This window comes from Dermacentor silvarum, chromosome 5, assembly GCF_013339745.2.
Source record: "Dermacentor silvarum isolate Dsil-2018 chromosome 5, BIME_Dsil_1.4, whole genome shotgun sequence".
Lineage (NCBI taxonomy): Eukaryota > Metazoa > Arthropoda > Arachnida > Ixodida > Ixodidae > Dermacentor > Dermacentor silvarum.
In genome coordinates, this window is record NC_051158.1 from 57,010,252 (window position 1) to 57,034,611 (window position 24,360).

The window sequence follows — 24,360 nt, forward strand, 5'->3', positions numbered from 1 at the left end:
TTTCTTTTGCCTAAAAATATAGAAGGCCTTCTCCCATAGGTATACCGAGTATTTTTTAAGCTTCATTGACACCGACGCCTAGAAAATAATCTGTAAATACCTTTCCTCAGATTCTGTTATTGTGGGCTGTCTGTAAGGTGCCTCGATGTCCTCCTCGCCCGCCGCTCCGAACAGGGTGGAGACAATCACCGCCATTCTCATGCCCGCTCTGAAGGACGCCATCGAAATGTGGCAAGCGTTAACTCTCGACAGCTGAGCTGGGCATGGCGATGGCGGTTTTATTGACGAGAGGCCCGTCAAAGAATGTCTCCACCCTGTACGGAGCGGCGGGCGAGGAGGACATCGAAGCACCCTATAGCTGCCTGAGCGCATTCCGGCTCGCTGAGGACAAAGGCGTTTGGCGCGTCGTAGGCGCCAAAATTGAAAATATTGGCGTCTACGTGAATATCCAAAATCAAATTTGAACTGTGCGCCAACGTGACGTTTAGTAGGCGGAGCCTTGTCGCCCACCCCGCTCCGCCGTAGCCTTCGCAGTGCAAGTTATTGAAGAAGGCACCGAAGTACGGCTAATGCGATGTCTGATTGTCCGTAACTCCGTTTCTGCTGAGCGTATTGAAGTACTTTTTGCGGCAAAGTACTTATGAAATAGCCTAATTTAGGTTCGAATGCATTTCTCGACTACGACAAAAAGTGGTTCAGGGCCCCTTTAATGACTTCTTGCGTAGAACCACTAGTTCGGGCACAAGAGCACTCGTTTATTTACATTGATTTTGCGGCTTTGCTACCGGCTTCATTAGTGTAGCAGACTGGGAGCTAAATACATGTGATGTGAATCGTCTGCTTACGTGGTTTTGTGGTGGCTTAATTCATCCTAGTTATTCATAGGCGCGCTGTTATGTGGGTGTGCATGCAAGAAAGGTATAATTTTGTATACGTCATTTAATGTCATTATTAAAGAATTAATCTAGGAAGTGAACATTATATTTATTTTCAAACGTATAGCTTCACTGGCTTTACTCAACAATAAAACAATAACAAAGCATAGTGAAGCTATACGTTTGAATATGAATTCCCCTGGCTTCTGGAACATTTTCTCACATTATATTTATAATCTGCGCGTACCTCATGGAACCCGTCTCACTTGTAGTATCGCACCAAAGTGATGCATCCCACACGTAAGGATACACCTCGCCATTGGCGCAGATGATGCATGAGACCACGTAGAGAAACTTATGTTACAACAACCTCATGAAAATCGAAGAAACGATCTCACTCTCTCAGGTTATCGGATCCATATTTTCGTTGTGTACCTAACTGGCATCGCACTAAGCGAAGAGTTCCTTTCTTGCCATAGATGAGGCGAGGAAGCCTCGTGTGAGGCAAGTACGCACTATACCGTAGGGAGATGCTCTGGAGTGTCTTACAGCAAGAAGGTTTTGTATAGCTCTTCGTTGTATGCTTTCTGCCTAGATAAATTCGCTCACTTGAAATAGCATCCTTATGTACCTTTCTGTTATTTCTTTTCCAAGAAAACAGCACCAAGATTCGGCAAGCACTGAACATTGATTTCCCATTGCCTGGTTTATATTCTTAGGATTGTTTCAACTCGTCCATCAATATTGAGGGTAATACATGTCTAAGAAGCTGCGTCGTCATACCAGTTTATCGACTTCCACCTGAGCAAACCTTTACTTGAAGCTAACTTCGCAAAAACAGTTACCCTTCACTTGTAATCCCTACTCCTGCACTACATCGTCTGGTGAACTGGATCCTGCAGCATATGTGTTTTCCACTAGTGACTCCGTGGTTCTCTCACACAGTCCTACGGCCTTGATCCTTTCATACGCGTGCCTCAATATTTCGACAATACCGTCCCTATTTACTGCAGCCTCTCGTTTCCCTAACGCGCCACGCCACATGGACACTCGCATACATCAAGTGGTCTGGATGACTTACGCTGGCTACTATCATCGCATTTTACTGCGATAGCAATTGCATGGACACTCCAGGCGCATTCCTACCGCCACCATCGCCGTGTTGTGTCACATAAAATCTAGCATCGTCGAACATAACATTGTCGCTGCGTGCCCAATACTGTATCGGCGAGTGAAAGCATGCGGGAATTCTACTCCGGCGCCGGCTGCATATGGCTCCGCCGTAAGCGGCCGCGCGGGTCCTGTCGGCACACTCGGTCTGGGGACCAAGTGCGCCGAGTGCCGGTGGCTTCGTGTGCGCTGTGTCCTCACCGCTTAGTTGGCCTAGCAGCGAGAGGGAGCACGAAGGTTAATTCGCTCACTGGTGCTGCCGCGCTTTCTCACATGAAGGTTTTGACAGCAAGGGTGCGCAGTCATCGAGTGACTTGTCCATGTTTGCTTGTGCACGCGTGACACCAGAGAGAGAGAGAGAGAATAAACATTAATCAAAAGAGCACGCGAGCGTACGTAGCTCCTCCGCTCTGCAGTGGGTGGTTACCTCAGTCCAGGAGTCCCTCGGCCTTCGCTGCCCTTCTCGCTCGGTTGACCAGGTTGAGCTGGTCCGTCGAGTGGCAGCTGGACAGCGCTGCCTTCCATTTCTGTGTGGTGGGGTGTGTTATAGGTGTGAGCTGTGGTGCGTTTGTGCAAGCCCATACTATGTGGTAAATCGTTGCACATTGATCGCATTGTGGACATTTATAAGAATACAGCGCAGGGTGTATGGCGTGGTAAAGACTCAAATGTGGATATGTGTTTGGAGTTTTCGCCATATTGCGACTTCCTCGCGTGTGAGAGCATTATGTGGTGGGGGTAGTGTTCTTCGTGAAAGGCGATAGTGTTCTAGGATGTGCGTGTAGGTTAATGGTACGGGCTCTGGTTGGAACTGCTCGGTGCGTTTATCTCGCGGCTCCCGGTGTGCATGCGCTCGGGCGTAGGCGTGTGCCTGCTGATTGCCGCGTAAGGACTCATGCCCCGGAGTCCACACGATATGTATGTACGGTGGCAGCTGGTGCGCTCTATTCAGACTGCGATGTGCGGCCCCGGAAATTTTGGCCCTGCAATAATTTCTGCATGCCGTCTGTGAGTCCGTCAGAACTATGACGCAATACCAGTGCGGTCTTGTCGTGATGACTAACACTATCGCTAGTTCCTCTGCGTCTTCAGCGTGACACCACGCTTGTTAATTTAGTTAGTGGGCGAATGTTCACATGTTTATACGGTCAATAAAACTACGATCCTTACTCCGTATAGCTGTCTAATAATTTGCTATCGTAATCGATGCTTCGCCTTTCTGGAGAAACTGCGACTTTCTTGCCTCCAACTGGTGCATTCGCCTTGCGGAAGGTTTCTTCTGAAGTGACCGCACCCTTCATAACAAGCACTGGTACACCGCTTTATGCCTTTGTTTTTATTTAAAACCAAAGCTTTATTTGCCTCTTGCACCCACCTGAGCTGCGTTGACTGGTACTGGATTGTCGAATAGACAACAGTTTGAGCCACTGAATATATCAACAAACAGAAGAATAGCTGCTTGCCGCTGTTTCGCCCATTCAACAATTTTGACCACAGAGTGGTTGGTTGTGGCCGCATAGACAACAAGCAGCTGCCGCCTGTCTCGAAGAGCAGGCAATTATGATCACTGGGAGCAGGTCCCTTCTTGGCTCATTCCCAAAACTCGCTGTTTGACCGTGACAGAAACCCGAATGTATTCTGATACATATGGTGCTTTCCTGGGCGTACAATAACCATCAACATTCTTCCCTCGACAAGTGCATCTTGCACCACCTTCGTTCTATTTACAGCGAAAACTAACAGCTACAATCGAACACCCTCTGCTCGTGTCATCCGCTACAGCTGCTCCCTCGTCAATACAAAGGAGCTGTGGGCTACTGTTCTGTAGCCGAGTATACTGAAGCACATTACACATTGTACACAGCGACATTACTCACAATATGTGCTAATAGCGGCCTGGAGCAGCCAAGAGCAAGATCTCAAGTCGGGAACAGCAACGTGAAAAGGGGACAAGAGAAGCGTCAGTCGTGAACACCGTGGAACAGATACCAGAACTACATCACAACGTTAGCATCATTGACTAACATTTGCGTAATCAGTCGATAGTTCTTGCATACTTCCCGATGCAAATATATACGTTTTCTACGCTGTTTCAGTTGGTATTACCATTTGAACCATTATTTATTATTTCAGTAGCATTTGTTTTAGTTATGCCTTCAATGATAAATAAAATCTGCATTAACACGAATTCCCACATATGCCTTGAAATCATATACATTTTTTCCTTTGTTCACCAACCCTGTCCATGCTTTAGCAAAGCATTGTGGGCTGTCTCATGCAATATAATTACTAGAGTAAGCATATGTAAATGTCTCAGCAACAAAGTCGCACTTTCCCCCTCAATGCGAAGCATCGATTGCGATAGCAAATTAGTAGACAGGCAAAGGAACTAAAGATAGCAGTTTTATCGGCCGTGTAAAATTGCGAACATTTGCTTATTAACTAAATCAACAAGCATGATGTCATGTGCGCATTAGCGAACATGAAGACATCTCACTCAAACTCACATTGGCTTTAAAAACGCTGGTGTGAGAAAAGGGGCTGCCGCAGGGAGTGAAATAGCCTTCGTGCTACCACGCTTCAATGCGAACTAAGCGGTGACAACACAGCGCCCACGAAGCTGTCAGCAGCCGGCGCACTGTGTCCCCATCGCTGATCGCTTTCAAGATTGGGTCCGAAAGGCCGTGGCCGGAGTCCCTCTCCCCTTGACTTGCGCGCGACGGAAGAGGCACTTCATCCCACTTTCCGCCCGAACTGTGCGTACCCCAGAACAACAGGCAGCTCTCGCCGAGTGCCGATGGCAGATCGCCCGTGAAAGGGCGCAATCCTACGGTGCGAGCCGCTGAAGCTGCGGAACTCCGCTAGCGCCAATCAGATTACGTTACCTTCCCTTGATCACGGTCGAGTTACTCGCAAGAAACATACCCGTCAAACACAAGGTGAACCCTGGACAAAATTCGCTTAGGCCGATGAAATATATATATATATATATATATATATATATATATATATATATATATATATATATGTGTGTGTGTGTGTGTGTGTAACGAACTACACAAGGATGGTACCATGCATTAGTGGTGAAGGAGGACGATGAAGAATAAAAAGGCAGTGTTCGGGCGACCATGTTGTTCTACGTCCGCAACCTCCTGCTCGCGTCACACTAGTCGACAGGATAAAGACCTGGCAGCCACCGCATCGAGCTCACATCATCATGCAAGAATTGAACACCACGCCGTGAATCCGAAGCGCAGAGATCTACCACCGACACCGACCAGCATCATGACCACACCATCGGAAGCCTTGGACGTCCCCAAGTACACAGGATCAGTGGACGATCGGCCCGTGGAAGATTGGTTCCACCTTTTCGAGCTCCACGCATCCGCAGCATCATGGTCGGAACGGGATATGGTCGCAAACTTTAACGATTACGTCACTGGTGAGGCATTTCACTTCTACCTCATGTACATATTTGAAAATAACGAATCATGGAAGAAAATCCAAGAAGAGATGATGAGTCGATTTCAAGTATATGTCACAGATCCCTCCATTATCCACCAGCTGGACATATTTCAGTTGGGTCGCCGCAATCACACGCAGACTCAACGTAACTATCATCATCAGTGCCAACCAAAGCCACGCATGACTCGATGATCGACAATTTCTTCAAGTAGTGGTCCTCCCGAAAAGACGAAAGAAAATCGCAAGCCTACCATGATTTCACCACTCACAATGGACATAGTAAAGCCTGCTTTCGCTGAGCGATATCCAAGTCGCTTCGCTTCAAGACCAAACCTTCCACCAGGTTTCAGTGCCGTGCAGGAATCGCGAATATGTGCGTCTTCATCATGCTATCGTACTCCTACCATCGCGAATCCATCAGATGCGTTCACTGCGTCTTATACGTGCGACCCGCCGCCTGGTTTCCAGTCACGCCAGTCTTCTATGACGCTCATTCCGCAGCCCGTGCTTCCCAGAATGGCTTCGTTGGCGCATGGCACCTCGAATTTTCCAGAGTCAGACCGATCACTGGAAGCGCACGGTGAAGTCACGTCTACAGCGACATCGTCCATTGAAAGAGCATCCTGCAGGATTCCAAGCTGCATTAACTCGGACTACGGTACCGTTCACACCAGTCAAGCAAAGAGCGCTGCTATAACTCCAGCGGTGACGTGAACCAGACTGCCTTCACGCCAAGAGTACAGAAGGAAACCAACACGAGCGTGTCCTCTTCTCACGAAGACAATTTGGAGCCACCTAAATCTAGAGATCAAGCTGCTTCCCGACTCTCAAGCTTTCTTCTGCATACTACACCTCAACAAGCCACTGCCACTTCAGAAGCTTCGCACGCGCCAAGCAGCATCGCACACTGTCAGATTACAGAAGCGTCCATTCTGAATGAAGTCCCAGCAGCCTCAGAATAGTCTTCGGAGAATCCTAACAAACTGCCCTCACCACCAGACAGGTCTCACAAAAATGAGCAGTGTACCAGCTACCAATTGATCCCCACTTTAATATGCGAAAGAAATCAAAGGCATATTTCTACAAAAGCGCTACCTCAGCAAATTTCGCAACAACATCATCATCAACTCCAAGAACAACGGCAGCAACCACGACTTCGAAACAGAAGGCGACGAAGACCGTCACCGAAATTTCCACAGAAGCAACAACAAGAGAGACATCAACGCTCAAGCCTACTCAATCCAAGGCGAAATCAACGAATACGGTGTTTTGCAAGAAAGGAACGTCACCAAACGCATGTTCAGCACCATCTATCAGTATTGCCCCCACTCCAAGGATTCCTGTGACAACGCTGTGCACGACTAAGGAAAAGACACGGGCACTTTCTTGGCAAACCAGACCAACAGAGACGTCGCCGCAACGACCCAGTCCACCGCACGTTCGAGCAGGGTACACCGTGTGTATGGAAGTCGCAACGACATCCGAGTTCCCACGGCTGCTGTGTGTCCAAACCTTTCTTCATCGCAGCATGGATATGTCGTCCGGAGTGCAACAGCCAGCCTCGGCAACCTGAGCTCTTCGGGACGTCACCGGACTGCCACACCGAAATCGTTCATGTGAAGAGATTAAGAGGGTATGATCCGCCCCTGTACCTACGACTCTCTCGGGGGGAGGGGGAAGTGTGTAACGAAATACACATGGATGGTACCGTGCATTAGTGGTGAAGGAGGAAGATGAAGAATAAAAAGGCAGTGTTCGGGCGACCGTGTTGTTCTACGTCCGCAACCTCCTGCTCGCGTCATATATATATATATATATATATATATATATATATATATATATATATCTTGTAGATGGACTTCAATGTTATTAGTACATCGTTCGCGTAACATTTTGGTGGAGGTTGGTGGTCGCCACCGTGGAGCTCCGCCTTAGCCGCACCGTCCAGCCAGTGGTCCAGCAATCCAACAAGGCTCCCGGTGACGTCACCTCGTCTACAGCTACACCTACGAAATTAACTACAACATACAACACGGTTACCGATCACCGCGATCCTGGAATCTTCTCCGGCGAAGATAATGTTGAAGTGGAGGACTCACTCGGCATCTATGAGCGCGTTAGCCAGAACAACCGCTGGTACCCTACCATAATGCTAGCAAATTTATTGTTCTACAGGGGCATAACACTGCGTGTATGGTTCCGGACACATGAGAACGAGCTCTCTATCTGGGCTGCCTTCAAGGAGAAGCTCCATGACCTTTTTGGAAATCTTTAGGACGCCAACTAGCTGCAAGAAAAGAGCTCCGACTTCTACTTAAAATACTCCTACTCAGTCGAATATTACGACCACTGCTGGATTAATACCTCTACATCAGCATTTCATCTTCCATGCCTAAACTGCTGGCTTTATGTACATGGCATACAAGTTTGTCCATGTCGCCCTTGTAGGGAAGATCGGAATTCCAGCATATCTAAAACCCAAGATTTAGCAACCACTTACTCTAGCCAGTTCATATGATGTATAATTGTGAGAGCATTACTCGTCGCTGAGTGTGTCACTTAATTCTGTCGCTGAGTTTCGTGTTGCGACGAAATGTTGCTGAGTTTAGTGCTGCTGCATTATGTTTCCGAGTTTAATGTTGCTGATGATGAGACTGCAATAACGCACGACAACAAACCGGTCATATTACGATATCTCAGCTGCGTTTACCACTGGTATCTGAAGAACGTTGCATCTTTTCGTCGTCGTCGTTCATGAGCTGCAGCGTACTACGCTGTCACGCGGGCGCCGTATCTTCAAATCGATCTGCGAGGGGACAAAGTGCACGGTCGCGCAGGGCTCATCTTTATAGCTATCTGCGATGCGGACAGACTGCGCCGAGTGCTGGTAGCTTCGTATGCGCTATGCTTTCCAAATTTAGCTCGCCTTGATGTGAGTGGCAGCCCGAAGGTCAATTCCCTTGCTGCTGCTGCTGCTGCTGCTGCTGCTGCTGCCGCGCTTCGTCACTCCAGCGTGTTAACAGCGAGCAGCGAGTTACTGCGGTCATCGAATGAGAAGTGTTCATGTTTACTTGTGCACGCGTGACACCGTCCTTGTAAATTTAGTTAGTGAACATTTTCATGTTTATACGGCTGATGAAACAAATATTCTTACTTCGTATAGCTGTCTACTAATTTGCTATTGCAATTGATGCTTCGCCTTTCGGGCGAGACTGCGGCTGTTTTTTATTTACACGAAGATTAAGTAGTTTGTTTGCGGTTTTTGTGCCAAGGATTTCTGATGACGGCGTGGTCGCACAATGAGCCAAGTAATGCTGCCGCATTAAAACAATGATAATACACGTGCGTCTGCTCGACATATGCTAAGTCTCTTACGTCACAAGCCAGAGTACTCTCCTTTATCTGCGAAACCTATAGCGTATAACACGCTGGTATGGTCACGGGTACAATATGCCTTTGTGCTCTGAGTCCGCTTCACAAAAAACTACATTAACAAAGGAAAGGACAACAACAGGCTCGAAGCTTGCTACATATATACGAGTATTTGTTACCACCGTCATCACGCACAAACCGAACTAATAAAGAATTGGCAATCTTAGCACTGTAGTAGCCAGAAGAAAGCAGCATGCTTAACATTTTTTTCCATATCTGGAGATGTGATTTGCAACTAAAGTCGTCAGCCTATATTCAACTATCATCAGCGAGACCTTCCAGGTATCACCAGCCTACGTCTCATACTTACAAGACGTCCTGGATCCTTGCCGTAAAGCTGACGGCATGATGACTGAAAGAGACAAAGTAGCGCACATAATAAAATGTATCGCAGACGACGTCTTCAACTAGCTGGTTTTCTGGAGCATCTCTACCACTTATGCCATCGTCAACGAATGCTGCGGCTTCGAACAAGGTAAGAGCCGGCGTATCACATCCCGCATCAAGCTCCTGTCCAATACCGGTGCGAAATCGACTTGTGAGGATTATCCCTATTAGCCAACTTCAGGTGGCAACGTAACTCAAATCGTTCGCTGCGAGCTTGAGGCCACCTATTCACTGTCCTTTCCTCGGATGCCTACCAATTTACCACTAGCCACGATTACGATGACGGAGGCCATTGTCCAACGGGAATTTGAAAGCATGGATCCCAATTACGTGTGGCCATCGGGCCACGTATCCAGATTGCAACACTTTTCTCGCGGTCCTCCTCATTCCCGGCAACCCTCTTTTCACATCCCGCAACCGGTCTCCTTGGTGGACATCTGACAGGCTGATCTGCTTCCACTGCAACCGGACCAGCCACATTCTTCGTCACTGCCGCAACAGATGGCCAACGCAGTTCAAGATATGTACCTGCTGCTCCATATAACACTGAGCAGGGTCCTACTGTTGCTGACGCCCTTACTCCAAACCTTTGCTACTGTGAATCGACGTCACCCCTACTTCATTAGTTTCCTTCTGCCCAGCCACCTTCCTCCTCTTCGCCGTTGATTCCCACCCACACCCGCCCGGAAAACTAGGAACTGCGGTTTCTGGAGGTGAAGCTGTGATGTAAACTTCAAATTCTCTGCTCACGTTAGCGACGAACCAGAACTTTTTTGAAGTTGATGTTGAAAGTACTCCTGTCCATTAGCTGATCGAGACAGGTGCCCACCTCTCCATTATGAGCGCATCCTTCTAATGACCAACAAGAAATGGTCGATTCATTGGTTGATCCATGGAAATGCGTTAGTGTTAAGCCTTGGCAAGCGTTAAGTAACCAACTAGACGCCTGAAGAACACCTGAATGCTACTTAAAGACGTCTAACGCATCTCGCTAAGCCCGCTTCGCTTCAGTTTTTCCTGCTAACCGACGATGGCAGTCCTTCTCGGAACCTGCAGCATGCTTTCGACACTTTGCTTCAGTTGCTGCAGCCAAACGAGACGCACAGGCTTCCTCTGATTCGGCCAGTCGCCGCCGTCGCATCGCCGCAGCCTCCTTTCGGCGACGTTCCTCAGCACAACTCTACAGAACGCTAGTTCACGGCATTGCATCCACTTTAGGCCGCACTGAAAGACCCGCGCCTTCGCAAGACATGGCTAAAGCTGTCAAAAGCCAAAGGCAATGTGCCATGTCCCCCGCGTGCACCACAGCGCCATTCCCCACTCTCCCCTGGTGCTCTGCGAGCTGTGAGCGCCGACGCGAGCCACTCGGTACCTGTATTTATATTGGCTCCTATGGTGTGATGACACACCACCTTCTATCTTCTTAACCCACCCTCCCTGACCACATCTCCTTTCATTTTTCTTCTCAACTTGTGACATCACACACTTTTCCCCACTCATTCCTCCTCTACCACGCCAAGAGGTAATTGACATATGCCGCCAGGTTTCTTTCGCATGAGCGTTCTAATGCTTACGCACTAAAAGCTGCCTAGTCCTGCAGCAACACGCGTCATGCGTAGCAGTGGCAATACTTTTCATTTTGTCAGAAAGTGTACAACACGCATAAGGACCGTCGGCCGCTACACTGCTGTCCTTTTATAGCTTAGCCAAGGTCACACTGGGACTGGAACGCTCGCACAACAATTTTCGTGGTGCGCTGGTTAAGCAAGCAACGCTCACGCAACAATTTCGATGGTGCACGGGTCATCGTCGTCATCGTGTTAAGATAGAGTTAATTCAGGCACTTGAGTTCACGACCTTCGGTGGGAGTCTAACCCTTGCGTTTATATGGTAGTCGAACCCTCAAGCTTATGTGGGAGTCGAACACACAGCCTTTGGCGTTAAGGCAGAGTTAATTCGTGTACAGTTATTTTTATAGGGTTATTTAAGGCGCTCAAACCCACGACCTTTGGTGTGAGTGCTCCGAGTGCTGGTAGCATCGTATAGGCTGTGCTTTTGATGCTTAGTTCGTGTTAAAGCGAGACGCAGCTTGAAGGTCAATTCGCTCGCTGCTGCTGCCGCACCGAGCAGTGTCAGCGTGTTGTCTTGTTTGTGCAGTTGTATATGCGGTAGTTGCTGACAGCACCGAGCAGCTTCTGTGTCCTTCGCCAAAGCAAGCAAGACCGTGCTATCGCTCGACAAACTTGGTTTAACCGCGTTTAACAACGGCAAATTTGACTTTTTCCATGATTGTTCATTGGCCGCCCGACCTAATTCTTGACCTTGATTTTCTGTCCGCGAATTCGGGATTTATTGGCTGATCCAGTACAATGTCATGCAAGAGATGACCTAAAAATAAACGATTGCGCAGGAACCTTCAATAAAGGGCAAACCAAAACAGAATAACGTTGTGTGCATTTCTCTAGCGCATTCGTGAGACGCTCTCGGCGCATGTAGCACACGTTATTCATGAGGGTCTACTTACCGACTTCATGCTGGCGGTGGAGCGATGCTGCCCTTGTGTGTCAATCTAAGAAACCTCCACGGCTGCTAGAACTAGATCATCTAGCGACATTGCTCGCAGCAGTAGCTCGGCCTGCCGTTATCGTGGCCAGTGCCTAAAGTGCGACGACGCTGGCTTTTAAAGTTGCCAGCATGTTATCATCGGTGCTTTCTTTTTAAGATCACCATGTATGTCAATGGGCGGCACTTCGTTGACCCACCCTTCGGTCCGCCAATTGGGTGCTCTCTCCAACCTCATCAACAGGAAAAAGAGCATTTTCTCTGGCTTCCGTGTTCGATAATATTCTCGCAAATGTTCCTGCAATTACTGCAATTCAGCAGTAACACCCGACAATTCGTCATCCCACTGTGACAACCGGCCCCCGTTTTTTCCCATCCACCACGTGTCTCGTGTGAACGCATGGACCATTGCTGGTCGTGAATTCAAATTCATGTTCGGACAAAGTATCGCACGCAGATCCTCGATCAAATGGACCAACGCTCTTCATATGGTCCCAAAAAAAGGATACCAGTGACTGGAAACATTGCGGCAACTATTGTGTATACTCAACGCTAAGGCTCTCCTAGACCAATTTTCTTTTTCGCACATCGAAGACTTCACCTCCAGTCTCTCTGGTTGCACAAAATCCCACCTCGGTTAGCGACATACCAACTACATGCCAAACGCTTGAAGAATTTCACTCCCCCTTCACATACCACACCCAAACGACATTACGCACTCTCCCGGCAATGCTGATCTACTGGCTTTCATATGCGCCATCATACGCGATGAAATTCATGGTCAACATGTGACGATCCCGTCAGTTTCCCTTCATCACTACGCTGTTTCCTGACTCCGTGAGATTGTTGAGGGGAGAATGAGCGTATCTATCATGGGCAACACATTCAGTCTCTTCGCCTCCGCGTCGCATTCCCACGTGCGCTGCTGTCGCCACCTAACCACCTCAAGCGGTGCCGCTACCGATGCCTGGCCCTGCCTTCAACAAAGCTGCTACGATGGGGCTCAAAACAACCGAAGCCAAATATCAAGCTGTTATTTCCTTGCACCAATTTTAGCAGATTGGTACTGTTTGTGCCTACCTAACACGTCACGACGTCAAATTACGTGTTTCCCACAAGCAACAGATCGCGTGTCAAACTCGGGTTATCTTCCAATCTATCTTAACGTTTAATATAAGAACACCTACTATAATCGCTATAGCACAAAGTTCATGCAGTCGCTTTCGTATTTATACGTTTTATGACTGCCAATTTGTCGCTGAAACAAAGTCGGTCAAAGCAAGCCGCCCATTAGCAAGCCGACTAAGTTTGCATAGATAGCATAGCGCTTCTCTCAAATTTACCGTTAGTGTAACTCTGAAGACAGGTTATAGAAATAACGCTCTTCGCTGAAAACCAAGCTTGCACGTTTTTCGGCATTTGCTACTTAGGGGTGTACCAGATGAGTTTTTATGCGGCCGGTTATGATGGCCGCAATATTTGGATTTGATTGCAGCTTCATTTTTAACTAAAACTTGTTCGTCGCTCTCGTACAGTTGCTTCGAACTGCACCCACTATGTATCTGGTGCAAATTGCAAGACAGGTAGAGATTAATAAGCGATGTCTCTGCCTCAAATCTGAATTTGCTGCGAACCCACCTAATGGAGTGGAGCGCACACTGGAGTGTTACTACAAAGTGCCTTCACGGTGAGTATGATATTGCATTCTGTCTAAAAATGCTGTGTCCGTAAAGCGACGTCGCAATGTGGCGATGTTAGTCAATTTGCCAAAGGCATATAATATTTTATTGTATGCGGTTCTTGGGCTGCTGATTCGCAAGGTGTATTCTTTATATTTTCCATCTTGACCCTCTTTGAACTGCTAGCAACTGTTACGGCACTGATATAGACTAGCGTAAAGGCCAAACCACACGGAACGAACTTTCCTGACGAACTTGCAGCGAGCGCCGGCGCGGCGACATCCCTTCATCGTGCTGCACACACATATGCAACAAAAAAATGACACAGTTTCGCTCTAAGGGCGAAGCAATGAATGCGATAGCAACACAGCAATGTCATACGAAGTAAGGTGAGCGGCTTTGGTAGCAATATGAATTGTAGTAAAGGAGCTGATTAAGTAAGCAGGTGTGCTGCGGCGTAAGTAGACCGACATGAAGAGAGACTCGATGACCACGAGAAGGCGCGTGTGAAACGGTGGTGTTGATGAGAAGCGCTTCCCGTGGGCAGCGCGTGCGAAGGGACACACCTGTAGCGCTGCACTGCCGATCCGGGCAGCATTGCATGTGTAGCGTGCGTTGGAAAAGTGTGGCCCGACTATTACTAACTGAATGAACAAGCGTGGTGTGAGTGCGCACAAACAAACATGAATAGATCACACTGAATGACTGCAGACAACGACCGTCAAAACTCTGGCAGCAAGCGGATACGCCGCAGCGGCGAAGGTACGTGCGGTCTATCGCTTCAGCGGAAACTGAGCGGCGAATGCACGGCGCATAAAGGTCAGGGCCGTGTGGAGATAAGAGACGGTGCGAGCGAGCGACGAGCGCGGTTGTTGGCAGAGTGGAAATGCGCCCCCCCCCCCCCGCCGCTCCTTCCGGCGCTGGCTTCCCGCTTTCTTGCTTGCGCGTGGGAGATTGAGTGCGTTCGCTCTCCGTGATAGCGCGCGTCCCCGCACGCTTCCGCTCGGGCATACGGCACGCAGCGAAGATTTTATCTATAGGGAACCTCACGGCGACGGCGACGACGACGCCGACGGCAGAAATCCGGTTGAAGTGTCCATATAATTGCTATCGCAATAAAACAGGCGGCCACCGCCAAGCCGCCGCCGCCGCCGCCGCTGCCTTTATTTGCACTGGAAGTCTGAGGCAGTCGAGCCCTGTTTAGGCCAAGCTGCCCGCGTGTGTTCGCCACTTCCGGCGGGCGGCTGGCCACCGACTGAATAACAAGCCCGGTTTGATCGCTGGCGGACAGCTACGTTTTGGCCGCCGAGCGGCCCGCCGCCACTTTTAACAGCGGAGCTGTTTAAACCGGCCGTAATGTGTGCTGCCTGCCGCTGCGTTGCCTACCAACCATCTCGCGGAGCGTCGCGGCTATGCTCTGGAGAGAGAAATAGAAAATGAGAATGAGAGAGAGCGCGTGCGTTGCGCGCTATGCACTGGAGAGAGAAGCAACCACCTCGCCGAGCGTCGCGCGCTGTGCTCGGGAGAGAGAGAGAGAAGATGCGAGTGAGAGAGAGAGAGAAATAGAGAATTAAAATTGTAGCATCACCAACGGGGCAACGCGCGGAGGTGCTGCCGATGCCATCCGCGCTTCTTCGTTTCGCCACATTAGCGCCGAACACTCGCGGTGTCCGTGACTGCTGTTTTTGTGTTCCCAAGCATTTCAAAAATTCACAAATAAAATGGGGAAGCCCGCATTACCAGCTAGGTACAGCAGGCGTGAGTGCCAATAGTAAAATAAATGAAAAGGGATGCCGCAGTATACTAAAGGAATTTGAAAGAAAAAACAATTAATAAAGGAAACAGCGGAGGCAAGCCTGAAGTATATGACAAAAACGCAAATAGGCATACACCTTTGCAGCGGTAAAAAATCAAAGAGAGACGAATCGGTTGCATCCGGCAAAATTGAAGGGGTAGGAGAAGGAGAAACAGAAAGAACAGTCACATGCGCGAGCTGCAGGAGCAGGGCCCGCGATCGCTTGGAATTGAGCAGAGCGCAGAAGCAGGCGGGCGTCAAAGACTCAACGCGTGCATCGGCGCACAATTGACGCACTATGTGCGCCGTGTGCGGCCATGAGGTGAAGTAGTGCGACATCGTCGCACATTGCACCACACGTGCACAAGATTGAAGTGCGAAGGTTGAATCGGTATAAATATGAAACAAAGTGCCCGTGTCCCGTAAATAGATGCCCCAGCAATCTATTCGGCGGGAACCAGCCGGAAATGATATATGTGCCAGGAATCCATCCGCAAAGGTTGGTGTTTCTGCCCTCCCTTTGCCAGTAATAGTGACACTGATTCCTCGCAAAACTATGAAGTCGCGCACGACTGCTTTTATAGAGGATGCGATTAAGCAAATCTGCCCCGACCTTGCCGCGAACGATGCAGCCTTAGTCCGCCAGCTCATTCCCCACCATGCCCCTGTGTCCAGGGACGTGATACAGGCGCACCCGGAGGTCCTCACGAGCCTGCAAAAGAAGCACCCTCTTACAACGCCCAACGTGTCTGTCCGTGTCGCGGAGATGACATAACGCGGACAACAGTGAAAGACAGTCGGTATAAATGTGCACCGGCGCTCCCACTGGCAGTGAATGGAGGAACACGAGCACCTCGGCGAAGGCGACCACCTAGGCACTATATGCACTGGTCGCATTTACTACCTGGAATCTGCGTACTGCACCGAAGCGTCCACGAGGGTCAAATTCGACAAAAGCCGCTCCCTCCAAGGCACTCGTGAATGCGCCGTCCTTGTAAATGTGGTATGCGGAAAGGGCAGCGATTCGAGCAGCCTGGCCAGGAGTAAGTCGCTTGAAAGGGAAGCTACATATTTCTCGAGGATGACGGGACCACGGGTCGAATGGGCAATTGATACCACTTGGATAGAACGTATCAGAGCCATATTGAGTTACTTTTCGTAGCGTAAAGAGTGAAAACTCGGCGCTCAAACGGTCCAATTCCACTGTGAGTGGCGGACAGTTGACGAAAACATGCAGCGCCGACGTTCTGGTTGGGTGATAAGCTCCGGTTAAAGCCACCAGGAGGGAACGTTGCACCGACAGCACTCGGGTGTGAAGGCGCATCGTCGGGAATGTGGGCCACCATACCGGCGACGCGTATGCAACCGCAGGCAGCAGAACCTGTCTATAGAAACGACGTAAAAGTACTGGACGGAGCGTTAAATGCATGCGGATAAAATTGAGCAATCGCGTGACCAATATCTCGGCTTTACTCTTAAGATAGTCAACGTTTGTCAGCAAAGACCACGCCGAGTAGTTTAGTGTGGTCCTGGTGTTTTAGAGATGCGCCGTCCAATCGAATTGACGGACGGCGCTTAGAAGTACCAATGTGCTCGTTGTTGAAAAAGACAAAAAAAAAATTTGGAAGACTGATTTTTACCTTGTTTTGTCTGGCCCAATCACAAATCAAGGTTAAAACCGATTCCACTAAAGCCTGCAATTACAATCGCGACGGACCGGATAGCAGGACGATGGTGTCATCCGTATCTGCTTGGATGTGAACACCTTCAGGCAATCTAAGACCAATCAGGGAATGAATTATTAAATTCCGTAGCAAGGGGCTAATAGGCGATCCCTGCGGACTGTCAGTTGAAGGGCGGGCAGAGACTTCACCTGTCTTTGTGCGAGGAACCACTGTGCGGCCAGTAAGGAAAGACTGAAGAAGGCGATAGAGGTTCGCAGGGCAACGGTGTTTGCGTAGAAAAAATAGCACCGCATCATGCCAGGCGCTATGAAATGCCCCTGTAAATCCAAGGAAATTAAAACCGCCGGCGTCTTCGCAGCCTTATACACACAGAGTCGCTGTTTTAGGGCGTACAGGGTCAGAGGGGCACTCCGTGCATGTGTAAAACCAACTTGATTTTCATGAATTAGATTATGAGAATGGATAAAATAATAGAGGCGGTAATTTAAAAGTCGTTCTATTATTTTACCGAAAGGGAATTCATAACAAGCGGTCTATAGGCGGGTGGAAGGTGAGGGGAGCGGCCAGGTTTCAGTATAAAAATAATGCGGCCGATCTTCCAGGCAGAGGGAATGTGGCCCAAGCGAAGGGCTGCGTTGAAGATGTGCAAAAAGAATTGAGGGTGGTGATGATAAATATTTCGCACAAACATGTCGGTGAGCCCATCCAACCCTGGTGCCGCGCGTAAGTTCCCCAGAAGCATCGCATGTTCAATCGCAGGTAATGTAAACCGGGGTCATCTGGGATCGCCTGATAGGGACAGCCCGCGAGCGCACGAGTTCGACTATGAAAGTCGCTATCCGCGGTGGGATCGTCCACGGCAACGTACGTGTGCAGCAAGAGCTCTGATGAAGCCTAAACAGAAGTGGTGAGCGTGCCATCCGGGGTCTCGAGCGGGAGAAGGCATGTTGAAGAGCGCTGCTTAGCGAACGCAATTAGAAAAGGCCGGCCGTAGAGTTTCCTGGATGTTAAGTCAACGCACAACGCGCGATCAGCAGCATCCTTCGCGTGGCGAATGCCGCGTTTATATGCAGCAAATACTCGAGCGTACTCTGCACGGAAAACCTCGCGCAGGTCCGGATCACGCACGCGCTGATATCGTCTGCGCATCGCGCGCACCCTCGAACGCTCCTCACTCAATTGAGGCGTCCTCCAAGACTTAGCGCCCTCACCAATAGGTCTCATCCTACGCATATACTTCTTGCACAAAGCGCGATATGCCGTGTAAAAGCGATCCACCGCCGCGTCCAGCATCCACGCCGAGGAGAACCTGCAGCGACAGATGCATTCGAACCAATGGTCGCGGCGGAAAACCTCCAGTATGTGAGCACATGCGTAGTTTATAAGTCGCTTCTCAGGCACACACGCGCGGCATCCCGGAGCGAGAACTCTATGTACCTGTGGCCTGACAAAGTGTCTTCCTCAGAAACCAACCACTGATAACCATACACGAGTGAGATGGACGCAAGAGTAACGTCAATCCACGACCGCGCGTAGGGTGTCTCAAACGATGGATTGGAGTCGGGATGGTTGAGAATGTGTAGGTTGTTGCCACACGCAAATTGCACAAGTTGCGTGCAATTTGAGCACAAGCTGTGCACAAGCTGTGTACAACCTACACAACCTACGGCGGCGGCTCGGCCGAGCTCCCACCAGCTGCGCGCTACTACGAATGCGCCGGGACGTCATCCCAATGTGTCGCCTGCTGCGCGCCGCCCGTACACTGTGCATAGCTTTCGCCCCACTTCCCCTACGTGTTCTCGGACTGCAAGTGCTTCGCGAGGCGGTCCCCGATGCCACGGACCACGAGTAATGCTTATACACTTCGTATGACTTAACATCACTTCGCATTACTTCGTATAACTTAGCATTACTTCGCATAGGCAGGACCAGCTAGGAACCGATCAGCTCCGCTGTGTCTTTAGCCTTGCGCCAGTAGTGCAAGCTACCGTGAGTTATTTGGCGGAAATTCGCTGCATATGACTGGGCCTTAAGGCGGGCGCGCGTGATACGTGGCAGCGTTCTCGCTATCCCGGCACAAAGTAGATGCCCTAGAGTCCGCTGTCACTGCGCCGCCGCGCGCATGCTTTTGTATTAACGCGACAGCGTTAAGGGTCCCGTGTCGCAATTAATTCAGTGTCGCCGTCGGTTTCGGTGTCGGCGTAAGCGCCGGTGTCTGTGGCGGAGAAAATCATCCTAAACCACCCCGACCACATATGCCCCCCGCGTGGTGCAGAGGCGTTAGTGAACAAAATTGAATTTCTCAAAGTAGAAGAGACCACCAGGCGGCGTCGACGAGTGCAGCAGCACCCACATCGAGCTCCGCAATATCCATGTTTTCGTTGGTTATAGTTCCAGTAACCGACTGAAGTTGTGTTTCATCGTCACCGTGAACTTCTAGGGAACCCAGGGACACCATCTTTCTGGGCCTAGGTACGTTTTTGGCGGCTCCAGCACCTTGAGAAGATACCAGCCACGCTGCGTCGGAGGTAGCCCGAATCAGGACTAGTCGGTGCAGCGTCCGTCACACGACACCGACGCATATGGCGTCTCAACACCGCGCCTCTGTTGCAGCAGGCGACTCAAACGGTGCGTCGGCTCAACGTAAACTTCCCACAGAAGAAGACAACATGGATGTCTCGGAGTCGTTGACTTCTCGGAAACCTACTTCTCCAACGCTTCTCCCGGACGCTGAGGATCTGCGGCCAACTACAAGAGAACCCGACGAAGAGGGATGGCAGACGGTGCTGACGCTTCGTCAAAAACGACAACAAGCGAAGGAACGCCTACAGGTGAAACGGAACGAACCTTCGCAGAAGGAGCAGAACAAATCACCCCCCAACCGCAGACGCAGGGCGCGACGGAACAAGCTCCCACCACTGCCGCGGGACGACTTCAAGATTATTCTCCGTCCACACCGCGGACTTCCGTTGAAGACTCTGACCAGCCCAATGCTAGCAGAAGCAGTGATCGCAGCCTGCCACAACAAACTAATGGGTGAGCAATTTATACTGCGCATAAAACAAGGCTCAAACATCGCAATAGTTTCGACACCTGAGCAAGAGACTGCTGATCTCCTGCGCAAGATCACAGCCCTCACAGTCAATGGCAAGAAGCACGCGTTCAATGCCTACGCTGCCACCGGAGAAGGCGCCGTCAAAGGAGTCATTCATGGACTCCCCCCGCATACGTCCGGAGAGACAATCAAGGCAAACCTCCGAGTCCGAACGCAAGGGATAGAAATAATCCAAAGCAAGAATGCTATGGGACTCGAAGAGCGCAGCTATCACTTTCCTCGGAACGGTCCTACCACGGTTCGTCTACTATTGCGGTGGGGAGATAGTATGCCATCCATACCGCAACTCAGTGCAAGTTTGCAAGACTTGCCACAGTGTCGGCCATCGCACGGACGTTTGCCCACAACCGGACACGAAAGTGTGCACAATCTGTGGGGTTTGCGAGCCTGAAGACACACACGACTGCTCACCACGATGTGCCGTCTGCGGGGAGCAGCACCTCACGGGCGACCGCAGCTGCCAGAAACGCCTGAAGCGAACGCGACCAAAAGGTAGATCGACGAGCGGAAAGCACGGATCTGCTCAACAACACCGTTCACGGTGGTTTGCAAATGAAGACGAAGAATTGGTGCTCAGCGATTTCCCAGAGCTCCCTCAACGGCAAGAAAGGACCCGCTCTGACCCTTGGCAAACACGAGAATCAAGATCAAGATCGCGATCGACGTCGAGTACCAGATGGCGAAATCATCACAGATCTAGGTCAACATCCTGGGCGCGCAATATCAAGACTCCAGCACCCAAACAGAAGAGGGCTCCACAGGCTAAATATCACACAGCGGCCACAGACATACAACAGGTAAGCTGGGCGCGAGTAGTGTCTCCCACTGCCGGTCCAATAACTCAGAGTCCAGCATATCAAAAAATCTTAGAGGAGAACAGAATGTTAAAAGCTAGTCTTGGAAAAATTCGAAGGGAGCTAGCTGATCTCAGACAAAGGAATGGCTCCCATACAAGCAAACCCACGCCAGAAACCACGAACGCGATGCCACAGGCGACAGGAAAAGGCGATAAGCTGGACAATATAGCGCAACAAATACAACTTCTTTTTGCGGAGCTGTACAAGCTCAAACGACAGGTAGAAGACTCCTCTTCCCACACCGCGAAAGAGGGACCGAACAAACGCAGGATTGCCAGCCCAAGAACTCCAACACGCAGGCCCAAACAGATAGCGCTGACCGACAGCGAAAACACTATCGATGGCTAATCACCACACGAGAGTAGCCGAAAACCTCGAGGTCTGGCAGTGGAATTGCAGGACTCTAAGAACGAAACACGCAGCACTTTCGCGTTTCATAGATGCGACGCCTGTTCCGCCGGATATCATATGCCTGCAAGAACCCGGAAAGGGGATACCGAACGTCATTGGATACAAGATGCACACGCACCCTGATAATCCTCAGATAGGAATGCTGGCACGGGCGGACATAGCGGTGAGCGTGGACTACGTCCCTAACTGCAGTATCCAACACCAAGTCCTCACGGTCTGGCCATGTAAGCGCGGCAAACCGGAAACAGTTATTGCCAACGTCTACAGCCCACCTAGGGTCAGGAAGGCAAAATTCGACGTGCTAGTTATGGCCACTTTGCGCAAAGTGAAACGAAACGACCGGGCGATCATCCTAGGTGATTTTAACGCTCCTCACTCTGATTGGGGCTACGATCGAGATACACCCAGGGGCCAAAGGCTAGTCGACCTTGCGGAGGAGCATGAGCTGTTCTTGCTCACTAGGCCTGGCGAACCAACCAGAACGGGAAACAGTGTAGCAAAGGACACGTCACCGGACCTAACTTTCGGAAACAATGGCAGAGGCGTCACCTAGACCAACCTAGGGAAGACCTCGGCAGTGACCACTGTATAATGAGTGTTTCAATTATACAACGCGTGTTCGGCATAGATTAGGGAAAGCCACCATAACCGATTGGGTAGCTTACAGAGAGAAACAGAGGCAAACCGCACCATGTGATAGTACTAGAGAATGGACGGAATTCATCAAGGCCATACACAGAAGTACTACACGGGAAATTGCGACAACGGTCGAAACACCGGCAGTCGACGGGCACTTACTACGCCTATGGGAAGCACGGAGAAGCCTGACCAGACGGTGGAAGAGACAGAGACATAACAGAAAGGTCAGGATCAGGATAGCCCAGCTTGCACAGGAATCCAATGAGTACGCACAGCAGCTGCAAGACACCAATTGGCTTCAGCTTTGTGATGCACTTAAAGAAACGCTTAGCACAAAGGGAACATGGGCTATTCTCCGGAGTATGATAGATCCCGCAGGAACAAGGACCACCACAAGCCGAACATTGAAGTTAATCGAACATGAATACGGTGGCACGACCGATGCCCTCATTGAGGACATTAAAAGCATATACATAGGAGCGCATGACACAAAATCAATGCAATACAACTATAAGGGACCTGACAACGCCGAGCTGGATGAGCCCATAACAATGGAGAGCTCTATGCAGCCGCACAATCTTTCCGGAAAAACACTGCACCGGGTCCGGACCAGGTTACGAATGCGATGCTGCGCAACCTGAGCCGGGAGTCACTGAAGCAGCTCACGACCTACTTCAACAATAACGTATGGTCCGACGGCGGGGCGGTACCGGAAGACTGGAAAAAGGCTACAATCATACTCATACCAAAACCGGGTAAACCTAGAGATCTACATAACTTCAGGCCAATATCGCTCACGTCGTGCGTAGGGAAGCTTTTTGAGAAGGTGATCCAAACCAGACTGAGCAACTACATCGAGCGGCATGGACTTTATCCTGACTCTATGCTTGGCTTCAGGCCACATGTTTCGGCACAGGACGCCTTTCTCATGCTCCGTGATGAAGTTTTGGACCCGCTACAAAACAAGGAAGCCAGGAAAGTTGTGGCACTTGATGTCAAGAAAGCGTTTGACACAATATCTCATGAAACGATCTTCGAAGGCGTCGAAAACATAGGTTGCAGAAGGAGGGCGTTTTGGTATGTCCTTACCTTCCTTCGCGAGAGGAAGGCAACGATTGGTTTGGGCAGCACTCGCTCTGACATCTTTGCAATGCCCAATAGAGGGACTCCACAGGGCTCAATCTTGTCACCGCTTCTTTTCAACGTTGGGATGAGGCGACTGGCACTAGAACTTGAACAAGCACGAGACCTCGGATGTACAATCTATGCCGATGACATTACGCTCTGGGCACACCGGGGTTCCTATGGAGAGAAACAAGACCTACTACAGGAGGCCATAGACAAAGTGGTAAACTTCACCAAAGACGCGGGTATGACGTGCGCACCCGAAAAATCTGAGTTCATGAAAGTACGCAGCAATCGTCGTAAGAAAGTTGCCATCCCAAGGATTGACTTAAATCTCGATGGCGGTGCCATTCGCGAAGTCACCCACATGAGAGTGCTGGGCTTACTTATACAAGATAACGGCAACGTCGATGCCACAATTCGGAGTTTAAAACCAACCGTTCAGAACGTGGCACGCATGATCTGTTGAGTGGGACGCAGCCGCAACGTTCTCGCGGAGGACGAAACTATCAGGCTGGTGCAATCGTTTGTGCTTAACCGCATCACCTACGGCCTCCCTTTCCAAAACCTCAACAAAACTGAAATGAGGCAAGTGGGCACCCTTATCAGAACGGCATACAAATCTGCTCTGGGTCTCCCGAACACAGTCAGCACGGATCGCCTGGAGCGCTTGGGTATATACAACAAATATGAAGAACATGCCACCTCAGTTCTGATATCACAAAGAGAAAGGCTGAGCTCTACGCCGCAGGGCCGGTCTATCCTCCGACGGCTGGGATACGAACCTAGACCCCTGTTCTACGGCGACGACACAGACTTGTTGTCTCGAAATTTGAGGGACCACCTCCACGTCTCGCCCATTCCACGAAACATGAATGCTAAATACCACGCAGGCCGCAGACTGGCCAGGACGAGGGCTCTGCAGAAGCGATTCGACAATGATCCGGCCGCCTACTACACGGACGCGAGTGCAACTACTCGCAAGGACTTCTACACAATCACCGCAACCAACCAAGTCACTACGATAACTGCCACAGTGAAGACTACCTCGGTATGCACAGCTAAGGCTGCAGCCCTAGCGCTGGCCATACGGGACGCCGACTTTAAGGGTCAACCGGCTTACGTGCTTACAGACTCGCAGGCAGCGTGTCGACTCTTCATGC

General features: G+C 50.2%; 1 protein-coding gene across 1 annotated transcript in view; it reads left to right on the forward strand.

Moving 5' to 3' along the window:
• Positions 1-24,360, forward strand: part of LOC125945637 (uncharacterized) — a 135,081-nt gene that overhangs the window by 34,343 nt on the left and 76,378 nt on the right. Inside the window, exon 5 of the mRNA XM_049667845.1 lies at positions 13,427-13,578. Coding sequence (XP_049523802.1) covers positions 13,533-13,578 — 46 coding nt within the window. The 5' untranslated portion in view covers positions 13,427-13,532. The remainder of the gene's footprint in view (positions 1-13,426; positions 13,579-24,360) is intronic.